General features: G+C 45.4%; 1 protein-coding gene across 3 annotated transcripts in view; it reads left to right on the top strand.

The window, feature by feature from the left end:
• The window catches only part of mtmr3 (myotubularin related protein 3), a 71,536-nt gene that overhangs the window by 29,895 nt on the left and 28,324 nt on the right, over positions 1-13,317 (top strand). For all 3 annotated transcript variants that reach the window (XM_084332650.1, XM_084332649.1, XM_084332651.1), the window contains exons 5-9: positions 3,488-3,604; positions 9,484-9,566; positions 12,324-12,490; positions 12,595-12,691; positions 12,923-13,036. In XM_084332650.1, the coding sequence (XP_084188776.1) occupies positions 3,488-3,604; positions 9,484-9,566; positions 12,324-12,490; positions 12,595-12,691; positions 12,923-13,036 (578 nt within the window). The remainder of the gene's footprint in view (positions 1-3,487; positions 3,605-9,483; positions 9,567-12,323; positions 12,491-12,594; positions 12,692-12,922; positions 13,037-13,317) is intronic.

Below are 13,317 nucleotides of genomic sequence, written 5' to 3'. Positions count from 1 at the left end.
CTCCCAGATGGTAAATCACCCTTTTGGAATGGACTCAATGAAAGTGAATGGGAGAACGGATTTCTGACTCCACATTTTACTTCTCACTGATGCAGCCGGGGTCTACCAGAGTTCATTCTGGAGCCTCTGAGCCGCGCGGATCATGTGTTATACTGTACACACGATGGATCAATACATTTATCGATTTTTTCGAATGGCGATCGGAAATTGGAATAAACCATTTGGATACCATCTGACCTCAGGTAAGGAATCTATGTTATCAGTGTTAGGATAATCAGACTCGTTTTCACTGATATATAAGCGTTTATGTGATATGGCTGTTTTGACTGTAAAAGCCATGAGGAAATAAGTGCAGCGATTATCAGCGCACGGCACGAGCGTGCGTGCGCACACATATACTATCGATCATCTAGCGTTTATTTGAAAACGATTCATAAATAGGCAGACAAATGACAACGTTCTGGAATATTCCAGTAAAAGGCGATTATCATAGGCATGGGTTGTTTTTCCCCGGAAAACAGGTGATTTTCAAAATGCTATCAAACTGAAATGAAGCGATAAAAATACAATCTGCCTTGCAATGTTGACTGGAAAATGAGTCTTTGATAAGCGACGGGGAGATTAGACACATAGCCATAATTTAAAACATGGATTAGGCGATATTAACGTTAACATTGGTCGTGGATGGTGGCATTCAACGGGGTAAAAAGGAAAACAAGGCCCGGCACTGAAAGTGTTAACACAGCCGTGTGAACACAAACGAACTAAGGGACAAGTGCAACATTGTATCATTATAGTCCCTGTGTCTTCCTGAATCGGAACAAAGCAAACAAACTACAGGTGTGAAAACGCCCTAAATGTTAATGTTAGAAATGTTAATTTCCATTATTTCCACCATGTGCAACATTTCCTAAGAACAGCAATGTCCATTCTATCAACTCCAAATCTGTGCTATGAGCTCAATTCTCCCGGTGCATGCAGAAGTAGAATTGCTGTCTTGTTTTGGATGAATGAGTAGAAATGAAAAACGGAAATCTTCTTTTATTAAAGTAGTTTTGACATGTGATATAGATAAAGATATTGTTTCATTGTGTATTGATTAACTTTACATTTGCTCTTCATTACTTTACAAAAGTTATACTGGCACTAGGGCTGGGCAATATGGCCAAAAACGTTATTGTGATAAAATAATACAATTATTTTCATATAACATTGGTAATTGTTGCAGCAATACAGTGTGCATTTTCTTTTCTTTTTTCACAGTAAACTACACCAACACAGACACATGACAAGAAACGAAACAGTGCAGTGGGGGATTAATCAATAAATACATATATATATATATATAAAGTGAAGAGTGCAGAGTTCCAGTACGGACTAGTGCAGTGCAGTCAGTGTCATTGTGCCAGTGTCACTTGGGGGCAGAGGGGGGGGGGGGGGGGGGGGGGACCTGAGTCATTGATTAGCCTGGCGGCTGAGGGGAAGAAGCTCAGTCTGTGTCGAGCTTTTACAGCCTTTGGGATCCTCAGCCTTCTCCCAGAGGGGAGCGGGGTGAAGAGGCTGTGACCGGGGTGGGATGGGTCGGCCATGATCTTCCTCGCCCTCTTCAGCGCCCTGGAGTCGTGCAGGGACCTGAGGGAGGGCAGGGGACAGCCGATCACCCTCTCCGCGGAGCGAATCATCCGCTGCAGCTTGGCGAGATCTTTTGCCGCTGCAGCGAGGAACCAGGAGATGATGGAGTGGGTAAGGATGGACTCAATGATGGCCGTGTAGAATTGGGCCATCATGGTCCTCGGCAGTTTATATTTGTTTAACTGCCGGAGGAAGAACATCCTCCCCTGGGCCTTCTTGAGCAGGCCCGTGATGTTGAGCTCCCACTTCAAATTCCGGGAGATGGTCATGCAGAGGAATCGGCATGACTCCACGGAGGTCACCTGAGTGCCTCCCAGTATATCGATATCGATAATTATCGTCGATATACATTTCTGTCAAGTTTAATTAACTTCTTATGCCCGGCGCGACGGGCTATTAATAGACTCACTTGTTTTGATGTGGTAGAACGAAGCCGTCACTACGAGACGAGTTGGAGCCGTCGCGTGTCGAGCGAGCCAACCCTTTGAGAAGCGTTGTGGTCCCGGCTTGAATTCTCCATGAATGTGTCCAAGTCCATAATCCATATAAATCCATTTTGTTATATCCAACACAGTCTGAATTAATGTTTCTTCCTTGTGATTATGCCGCGTGATTATTTTCAAACCACTAAAACTGAATGTCTTGTCTCGAGTTGATGTCGTCATCAGTCCGCGCACCTTCTTCTATGCAGTACACACGGCCCAGTGCATAGATTATTATATTCCACCAGGGGGCAACCTACCGCCACTGGATCATATGCATAGAATGGAACACTGTTTGGTCCAAGCTTGGAAAATCGATATATCGAATCTTTGCGACCACGTTTCATGTTTATTTCGAGGAAATAATTTATCGCGATGATTATCGTTATCGTTTTATCGCCCAGCCCTAACTGGCACAGTCTAATACAGCAATGGATTATGGGTAAATGCAACGTTAAAGCAGTGCCAATGTAAGACTGACTTTACATTAAACGAATGACAATAATATAGTATAAAGTAGGGTATTATTTGGACACAACACAATGGTGTTGTCTCGCCCTACTCACATGTTGAGGGAGAGCACCATACATTATACACTGAGAAACCACGGCCGAGAGTGAGCTCTCCGGGAACAACCCCACTTTGCCGGTATCGCTTCGCTGCCTTTTGTAGATAGTTGTAGAATGTAATACATTTCGCGCTAAACCCCGCCTTTACCCCGTCGCTGTTCTTCTTCGTGTTGCAACTGTCTTCCGGTCTGACTTCCTATGCTAACGTTCTAATCTACACTGCTGCCACCTGTCGTCACGGAGGGGAATTGCAGCCCTTTTGTAAAAATAAGAATACATTTATAAAACGGGAAAAATACGAGAGTGGGATGACGGCGGGAAGGAAGGGTGAAATACGGGACAATCCCGGGAAAAATGGGATGGTTGACAGGTATGCAGTTATATAGTGTGCTGTGTGATGACCATACATTTGAATATAATCTAATTTTTCACACGGCTCTCGCATTATAATGAGCTGGACAGGTGTATGTCTGTGTGGTAATGTGAACGCGATATCTGCCATGCGAGACTAGGCGAGAGGCTGTAGTCGAATCTGAAGTGTTTTGACGTTCTGACTCCTCCCCCGGCTGCACTCGTCCACCTTCGAGGCGAGCCGGAATCAATCTCGAACATGCCTTATGATGTGGTTTTACTAATGCACCTATTAACTACTGTACATATATTAAGACACTGACTTGAGATCTGTCTAAGTCGTCTCAAGACCCATAGAATGGAATATAGAACGTACGCGTTTGTGTGCCATCTTCACCGGTCATCCGGTTCTGCCATTCCCCTTTTGAAATATCTGACCTCCTGTGTTGCTAGGTGCCCTTTCCCGAGCTGCACGGGGAGTTCACTGTGTACGTCGGGAGAGCGGAGGATGCCATCATCGCCATGTCCAGCTACCGCCTACACATCAAGTTCAAAGAGTCCATAGTCAACGTGAGTTACGTGAGAACCCCACTCTCCCCCTCTAACGAGAGATAATACAAACGGGAGGTTTTAAATGTCTTAAAATAACCCAATGAATGGATTACATTGTCTACTCTGTTGGCTCAGAAGAAGTGTTGTGTTGACATTTTGTGAATGGACATAGCTCGGTGCCAGCAGTGTGGCTACAGTGTTTTTCAGTTGGTCGGCCGGCCAGAGCGTTAAGAGTCACCGGCAGCAGGGTCATGTGACTAGTTCATCAGTTCTGCTCTTCACACTCTGTTCAAGCTTTCTCTCTCCGCTTGCTGTTGCTATGGTTGCAGGGATTCCACTGGGGATGCATAGCGGACCACGCCCCCTCCCCCTCCTCACCACCTCGGAGAGAGGCCGGGTTTTGTAAGCAATGTCTGGTCATTCCATTCTCTCGTTACTAGGGCTTCACACTGAGGAGTACCTTTTCACAAAAAAAGCTTGTTTCATCCCCCCCCCTCCCCACACACTGTTGCACTTCCTCCTCTTATATGTAGTCGAACGTTAATTGATGGCTGTGTTATATTCCTGTCATCTTTTCCATGGGCATGCCTTTGTGGCATATGGTACTTTATGGTTTGTGAATATCTTGTGGCTCAGCTAAATATAGGGGTAAATATAGATCTTTGATCTGTATTTTCTGCTGTCACACGTAGAATGTTCCAGCACCCATGCCCTCACACAGGCGTTAGATTTTTCCAGTGCTTCCAAGTGGCAAGCGCAGCCATCTGATTCCCCGCTTGCTGTACTGTCAGCCTATCATGTGTCATTAGGGGAGGGGGGGGGGGGGGGGGGGGGCTGTTAATTGGACCTGAATGAGCTTGTGTCCCAGGCTCACATCGCCTCTCTGTATTGAACTATCTCTAGCTCTGCCCTCTTTTCTTGATCCTCCAATAGCAACTGTTGCTTCCCTCACAGTTGTGATTGGAGGATCAAGAAAATAAGGAGAGGCTTGAGATAGGTCAATTCACATGGAAGACGCAGTCCTGGTTCTCTCCCCTCGATGGCATTTGGATCACATGGTAGTGGTTTTCAATGCCAGTGGGGTTGGCGGTGCCCTGCTAGAGAGAGAGGAGGAGGAGGAGGACCGCTGAGAAGCTGCCAACAAGCAGCCCAGGAATTTTAGACTGAGGCCAGATTAGGGCTGTAGATTAGAGCGCAGGAATTACGACAGATACAGGATGTGAGATTGTCAAGAATGTGTGTGGCGTCGACACTGACACACATACACACTGACGCACATTAACAGACACACAGCTTCAACAATATTATTCCTGTTTTTAATTGTTCCCTCTGTTTTTGTTTTGGATAGCAGAATTGTTGTTGTGAGGTGTCAGTAAGTACCCAGCAGCATTGCACGGCGTGGGTTGGTTCATATGGCCGTAATGTGTGTGTGTGTGTGTGTGTTAACCCTCGTCTGTCCTGCATGGCTTTGGACTGTGTGTGAGACAGACGGCATTAACAACACTAGTGTGTACTGCCCCATAATGAAAGCTCTCACTGCACAGTGGAAAGGTCCTATTAGCCAATGAATGGGGCTTAGTAAAAGTAGCTAAGTTATTTCCCTGCCGTATTCAAAATACTCTCCTAAGTCATAATCATATTCCGGTTCTATACTTTGGATAGCATTTGCCTATAAATAGATAAGACTAACTCAAGAGGGTAATACAGGTGAGCACTTCAGGATCCACCATGTACTGTTAATTCTCATGTGATAGGAGGAGTGATGAGAAGTAGCCTGAGCTGGTCTCAGGGGCATCATGTTGTGGTTGCTTTAAAATGACACTGTATTTGACTAGTAACCTGTGTTACTGGTTTATATTTGGCACCTGATGGCAGAGTAGCATGATTCCAACTAGTGGTCTGCAAGGGCCTTGAAATTAAGCCCGTGCCCAGCCCGACGTTCAGGCCCTGCCCGGAAATAAGCCTGACTGTAATGCAACATTTGAAGCCCTAGCCAGAATGAAAGCCCAAAAAAAATATTAGACTTAAACATAAATTTTTTTATTTGTATTTGTTTTAAATATTCAAAACACAGTTTTATATGAACTTAATAAATAAACAAATGAAAATGTCCAATAAGTCTACCTAAATAACAGATGGGCGCATATCGCGCTGAAAACGAATGAAGCATTATATTATATAGCCAAATATTAAATAATTTTTGTTTTAAATATTCGAAACACTGTTTATATATTAACTTAATAAATAAACAAAAACGAAAATGGTTTAGGTCTACCTAAATAACGCATATCACGTTGAAAACTAACAAGCATTATAGGCCTATAGCCTGTTTCGCGAATGTCGTCTTATTTCCATTTCCCAGCACCGCGTGTTAGACTGACTCACGGTGCCTCGTCATCACAATCAGTCCAAAAACTGCTTGGATGCTACCGAATCCGATGTCGCGAGTATACAGAGGTACTGGCAGACACAGACTAAAACATTAATGTCATCATGATGACACAAAAGTATACAGAAAAAACTCGACCAGCAGACAATTATATATACAATAAATCAGGACTCGCCACGCTGTTGACGTCAGCAACACAAACGTCTTGCGTTGAATAACGTTAACAAAACTTCCCCAACCAGCTGCTACATCCAAGAACAAATTAAAACGTTCACCAACTGGCTATATTCCAACTTCAAACGACAATTGAAGTTATTGAACCACTTTGGTCTGCTGTTCATTTGTCCACCATCCACCGTTGATGTCCTGTTCAGCACTGTTCTACTGTCCTCGAATTCTCCCTGCGGTAATTACATCCAAATGTTTCCAAAAATGCAGTTTTCCCAGACTCATTGGGAACTTTCAAAAGCTCTCCCATTCCCTAATTCCATATCTGTTAACTTATCCATCGCGACTCAGAGACACGAGGCTCTGACTCTCTGATCTCTGATGACAGCTGGCGCAAAACAGAAAGTGAAAGCAGCGTGAGGCGCGTGCGCAATAAAAATTTAAATTAAAAAGGGTCTTTGGGTGAATACTTCATTGCCGGGGAAGAAGAACACTGATAGCGGTGTGAGGACCGCCCCGCGAGCCCCAGGCCACCGCCCCGCCAGCCTTGTTTCCCGTGCGCCTAAAATTCTACCTGGTCTCGTCCCGTGGGGCTCGCGGGGCGGTGGTCTGGGGCTCGCGGGGCGGTCCACACACCGCTATCAGTGTTCTTCTTCCCCGCCAATGAAGTATTCACCCAAAGACCCAATACCGTGGCAACAACTACAGCACTACCGGTAGAATAAATGCAGAGAACCGTGGGAAGTGATGCAAACTGTCTTGTCGTGTTTTGAACATTTATGTTGTGTTGATGGAATCACGTTAATATAGAGAGATGAAAACAATACAGTCACTTCCTGTTCATGAAAACAATTATTTATATTTGATATATTAACGTTATATTGTGCATTGGAAACACAAACATACTTAAAATGAGTAAATATGATTCATTTTAAACATGTTTATATTATTTATAGGGCTATAAAAAAATATATATAAAAAAATTAATCTTCTCTTTAACAGGGAGGGCGGCGCTCTAGCGCCCCCATTGACCAGCCGCCACTGGTTGCACACGTGACTGGCTCAGTGGCTCTTGCCATGACTCTTGCCATGACTCTTTTATTGTATATCATAAACTATTGACCACACTACTAAACTTGCTTTAATTTTTTATTAAATTTTTATCCACTTTTCCTCCTTATTTTCTATTTTTCTCCCATCCCAATTTCACCTCGCCAATTCTCTCCCTTCAATTCTCCCCTCCCCTGTCTCGAACGTTGTTAGACCATGCCTCCCACTGGTCGGCTGCAGAGAGGACCAAGCCTTGCATCACGTGTCCCCTCCGGTACACGAGGAGGCAGCTGTCGCATCTTTTCACCTGCACAGCGCGATCTCTCAGTGGCGAGGAGTAACGCGTGGGAGGCTCACGCTGCCCCCGATACTTCCTGATTCTGCTGTACAGGCGCACCAACCGACCTGTAGGAGTCGCTGTCCACAACGTCCAATCCCCACCCACCGGCTTTCCCACCCTCTAACACTGCCAATTGTGTTAGTATGACGACCGGCCAAGCCGGTAGCAACGCTGAGAGCTGGGCTCGGTACCAGCATCTCCTGTGTTAGTGGCGAGCACCTTGCCCACTGCGCCACTCAGCCGCCTCTTGCTTTCATTTTCTAGATGATTTGTCAGTTATTATGGGAAGGGTTCCCACTGTCATGAAAATCCTGGAAATGTTATGGAATTTGAAAATGTTTTTCCAGGCCTGGACATGTTTTTGAAAGATCCATACATTTTTGGAAAGTCAATGAAAATTTTAAGTCATGGTATTAAGTTCATCACAATTTAAGGAGTTGTAAGAAAATAGGTCTGTGTGGTGATTGCTATTTTTGTTGTTGCACGATTCTAGTCACAGTAAAGATTTATAATTTGTCAGCAGTTATAATGGTTGCTCATTTACAGTATTACTGCAGAAATACAGTCATGGAAATTTGTAGGGATGCTCCAATACCGGTATTGGATATTGGTGTGATACCAGGCTAAAACAGATATCGGTGTGATGCCAGGCTAAAACAGATATCTGTGTGATACCAGGCTAAAACAGATATCCGTGTGATACCAGGCTAAAACGGATATAGGTGTGATACCAGGCTAAAACAGATATCGGTGTGATGCCAGGCTAAAACAGATATCTGTGTGATACCAGGCTAAAACAGATATCCGTGTGATACCAGGCTAAAACGGATATAGGTGTGATACCAGGCTAAAACGGATATCCGTGTGATACCAGGCTAAAACAGATATCGGTGTGATACCAGGCTAAAACGGATATAGGTGTGATACCAGGCTAAAACAGATATCCGTGTGATACCAGGCTAAAACGGATATAGGTGTGATACCAGGCTAAACCGGATATCCGTGGGATACCAGGCTAAAACATCTGTGTGATACCAGGCTAAAACAGATATTGGTGTGATACCAGGCTAAAACGGATATCTGTGTGAAGATATCGGTGTGATACCAGGCTAAAACAGATATCGGTGTGATACCAGGCTAAAACAGATATCGGTGTGATACCAGGCTAAAACATATCTGTGTGATACCAGGCTAAAACAGATATTGGTGTGATACCAGGCTAAGACAGATATCCGTGTGATACCAGGCTAAAACAGATATCGGTGTGATACCAGGCTAAAACATATCTGTGTGATACCAGGCTAAAACAGATATTGGTGTGATACCAGGCTAAAACAGATATTGGTGTGATACCAGGCTAAAACAGATATCCGTGTGATACCAGGCTAAAACGGATATCTGTGAAGATATCGGTGTGATACCAGGCTAAAACAGATATCCGTGTGATACCAGGCTAAAACAGATATCCGTGTGATAGCAGGCTAAAATACACGTTAGAAATCAAAGCAACTTTGGTGACTTGATTGCAGAATTTCTAAAACATAAAAGCATGTTGGATTTCTCTAATGCATAAAAAATGCTTGTATATCTCAAGTGGTCTAAGTCTATACTGTTCAGTAAAAGCGAAGGACCAAGTGGGTACTTGGTATTGGTTGATACTGAAAGTTTAGTGCTCTGTATCGGCAGTGAGAACGTGGTGTTGGTGCATCCCTAGAAATTGGAATTTGGAATTGAATGGGAAAAGAAGTGGGAATCCTGTATGGGTCTTTGGCTCTTATTGACTGCATGTGTCTGGTACTTTGCAGTCTTGCCTGTTTTCAGGCTAGCCTTGAGCACACATACTATCTTCATCTGTGTGAGACAAGTGGTCCTGCTAACAAAGTGTGTGTAAAACTGTTTTTAAATGTAGTCCCCCCCCCCCCCCCCCCCAATCTCTCTCTTACTCTATAGGTTCCTATTCAACTCATAGAGACTGTCGAGTGTCGTGACATGTTCCAGCTCCATGTCACTTGCAAGGACTGCAAGGTTGTCAGGTACGGCCAGTGATGCACACACTAGGGAGGCCACGGTGCAACCAGTGATACACACACTAGGGAGGCCACGGTGCAACCAGTGATACACACTAGGGAGGCCACGGTGCGACCAGTGATGCACACACTAGGGAGGCCACGGTGCAACCAGTGATACACACTAGGGAGGCCACGGTGCGACCAGTGATACACACTAGGGAGGCCACGGTGCAACCAGTGATACACACTAGGGAGGCCACGGTGCGACCAGTGATGCACACTAGGGAGGCCACGGTGCAACCAGTGATACACACTAGGGAGGCCACGGTGCGACCAGTGATGCACACACTAGGGAGGCCACGGTGCAACCAGTGATACACACTAGGGAGGCCACGGTGCGACCAGTGATGCACACTAGGGAGGCCACGGTGCAACCAGTGATACACACTAGGGAGGCCACGGTGCGACCAGTGATGCACACTAGGGAGGCCACGGTGCGACCAGTGATGCACACTAGGGAGGCCACGGTGCGACCAGTGATGCACACTAGGGAGGCCACGGTGCGACCAGTGATACACACACTAGGGAGGCCACAGTGTGACCAGTGACACACACACACTATGGAGGCCACAGTGTGACCAGTGATGCACACACTAGGGAGGCCACGGTGCGACCAGTGACACACACACACACTAGGGAGGCCACGGTGCGACCAGTGACACACACACACTAGGGAGGCCACGGTGTGACCAGTGATACACACACTAGGGAGGCCACGGTGTGACCAGTGACACACACACACTAGGGAGGCCACGGTGCGACCAGTGATACACACACTAGGGAGGCCACGGTGCGACCAGTGATACACACACTAGGGAGGCCACGGTGCGACCACTGATGCACACTAGGGAGGCCACAGTGTGCCCAGTGATACACACACTAGGGAGGCCACGGTACGACCAGTAATACACACACACTAGGGAGGCCACAGTGCGACCAGTGACGCACACACACTAGGGAGGCCACAGTGCGACCAGTGATACACACACACACTAGGCAGGCCACAGTGCGACCAGTGATACACACACACACACTTGGCAGGCCACAGTGCGACCAGTGATACACACACACTAGGGAGGCCACAGTGTGACCAGTGACACACACACACACACAGTAGGGAGGTCACAGTGCGACCAGTGATACACACACTAGGGATGCCGTGGTGAGGAAATGTTCCCACCGGTTAATAAACTCATGACAACACTGGTGTTACTGGTTATATCGCACATTTTGCAAAGACCATACTGTATTTTTAACACAAGTTTTCAGTTCAGTTCCAATTCGCTTTAAGTAAACACAGCTAAATGCAGTGATTTGAAAGGATAACGTTTAATGGAACGTTTTTAGTTCTGTGCAAACTTGTAAGCTTAGTTGGCACACATAGTCAAGTCCATAAATATTTGGACATCGACACAATTTTCTAAATTTGGGCTCCGTACACCAAATAACGAGTCATGAAAACCGTTGTAGTCCTAAAACAGAGGAGACCAAGGGCTTTCAATGGACATACACATTTCATAAAACTACACTACCCAGCTCACACCAGCCTCTGTGAAAGCTGCTAAAAATATTCTTTGAACAATTCAGACGCTATTTTCGGGATTATAGCTCATGGGTCGAACAAACCTGAACGTTATTGCCATAAAATACAATGTAGATTGTTTCGTTACCTTTCTGTGAACATCAAAAAAAAATAAAAAAAAGGGTCTCAATCTGATGAAAAATGGTGGAGCTATTTTATGGTTCATCCATCCGGACACATGCCATTTTAAACAATATTTGTATAGAATTTTTTTTTTCATACATACATATATGACACATGCCATTTGAAATATGAATATAGAATATCAGGCCTATAAGTGACCTTATTATGGCCAAGTCATACACCTATGGATCGGGCCAAATCTCTTTCCAATGGCAGAGTTCAATCAGGATTTAGTACCACCAGGTGCCCGTAACAGGGCAGCAAAGACCGTGAATGAAATCAACTGTAAGTACAGTTACCTCTTTGTAATGATAAATGCTCCGCCATTTTTCATCAGATTGAGACGCAGTTTTTTCCTAGACGTTCACAGAAAGGTAAAGAAACAAACTATGTTCTATTTCATGGCAATAACGTTCAGATTTGTTAGACCCGTGAGACATAATCACGAAAAAGAACCTTCACATTTTTTTTGCGCCACATGGCTCCAAGTTTGACGGGCTGGCGTGAGCTGGGTAGTGTAGTTTTATGACATTCGAAAGCCCTCTGTCTCTTCTTTCATAGGACTACAAACGTATGACAGCTTCCTTTATTTCTGTCTAATTCATCCGGTTTCCACCGGGATGCACCAAGATATTTATAAACTCATATTTCAACACTTAAAATCATTGGTAAACAAATGTAGTGCTTAAAATATACAATTTTGACTGCTGTTTTGATAGGGTTAGGGTCTTTACTCTTGGCTACATTTGAAAAAGAAACGCAACATTAATTAATACGGACTGTATTGATCTATTTATGACGTGATATTAATTTTTGTACCAGTACCGGACCGCTCAAGCTTAAGGGGTTAAAAAGGAGGAGGCACATATAGAAATTGTTATAATTCCTAGACCGTTCACCTGATTTGGATTTAAATACCCTCAACAGACACTCATGTTTATAATTGTAGTGTTTGACTATGTGTTGATAACACGCTTAGTGTTTTACAAATGATTGATGTTTTTGTCATTCCCCAGGTGTCAGTTCTCTACCTTTGAACAGTGTCAGGAGTGGCTGAAGCGCCTGACTGCCATGGCGCGGCCTCCCTCCCGCCTGGAGGACCTCTTCTCCTTTGCTTTCCACGCCTGGTGTGTGGAGGTGTACGCCGGTGAGAAGGAGCAGCACGGGCAGCTGTGCAGGCCAGGTACGCTACTGCTCCCACTGTCCCCCCAGGTGTCCTCAGATAACCTTGGCAGAGTCGCTGCTCTGCCCTGCTGCCGTCTTATCAGATATCTCTGCACTCTCTAGGTGAACATGTGACCTCGTGGTTTAAGAACGAGGTGGAGAGGATGGGCTTCGACACTCAAAATGCTTGGAGGATATCTGACATCAACAGCAAGTTCAGGTATTATCAGCCTTCATTCAGGCTAAAGGACGGATCCCTGCCCTCTGCAAGCAGCACAGGTTGGACTGTGTGTGTGTGTGTGTGTGTGTTAGACAGTGGGTGGTTGTGTTGTTGTGCTCCGTTGGTGCTGAGCCCTGTGCAGATAAGGGACCCAGCCCAGGATTAGGTGTCTGCAGACAGAGGCCTCTCCTCATTTAACCGCTGCTCCCTTTCTCCTCATGGCACTGCCAGGCTCTGTTCCAGCTATCCACAGCAGCTCCTGGTGCCAGCCTGGATCACTGACAAGGAGCTGGAGAATGTGGCTGCCTTCCGCTCCTGGAAGAGGTTCCCTGCGGTGGTGTACAGGTTGGTCTGTTTATCTCTCTGAGTTCCTGACCCAGATCGTCACATTGTTGTTTACCAGTGCACACAGCAATGAAAGGTTTCCTCAAGCTGTGAAAGGCCTCTGTGTGCGTTAGGGAAATGAATCCATTTTTGGATCTTTTCCTCTGGGCATCATCTATATCTAACCATACTTGATGATATTGTATTTGCCACATGTCTTGTCATGTGAATTTGATTCCAGATATAATCAGGTGCCATGCAAGCCTCCAGCGGAGTGTGTTGTGTCAATGCTGACTGTCTCA

This window comes from Notolepis coatsorum (genome assembly GCF_963971535.1).
Source record: "Notolepis coatsorum genome assembly, chromosome: 1".
Classification (NCBI taxonomy): Eukaryota; Metazoa; Chordata; class Actinopteri; order Aulopiformes; family Paralepididae; genus Notolepis; species Notolepis coatsorum.
Note: the sequence above shows the minus strand (reverse complement) of the source record. Positions and strands in the feature narration are given on the sequence as shown.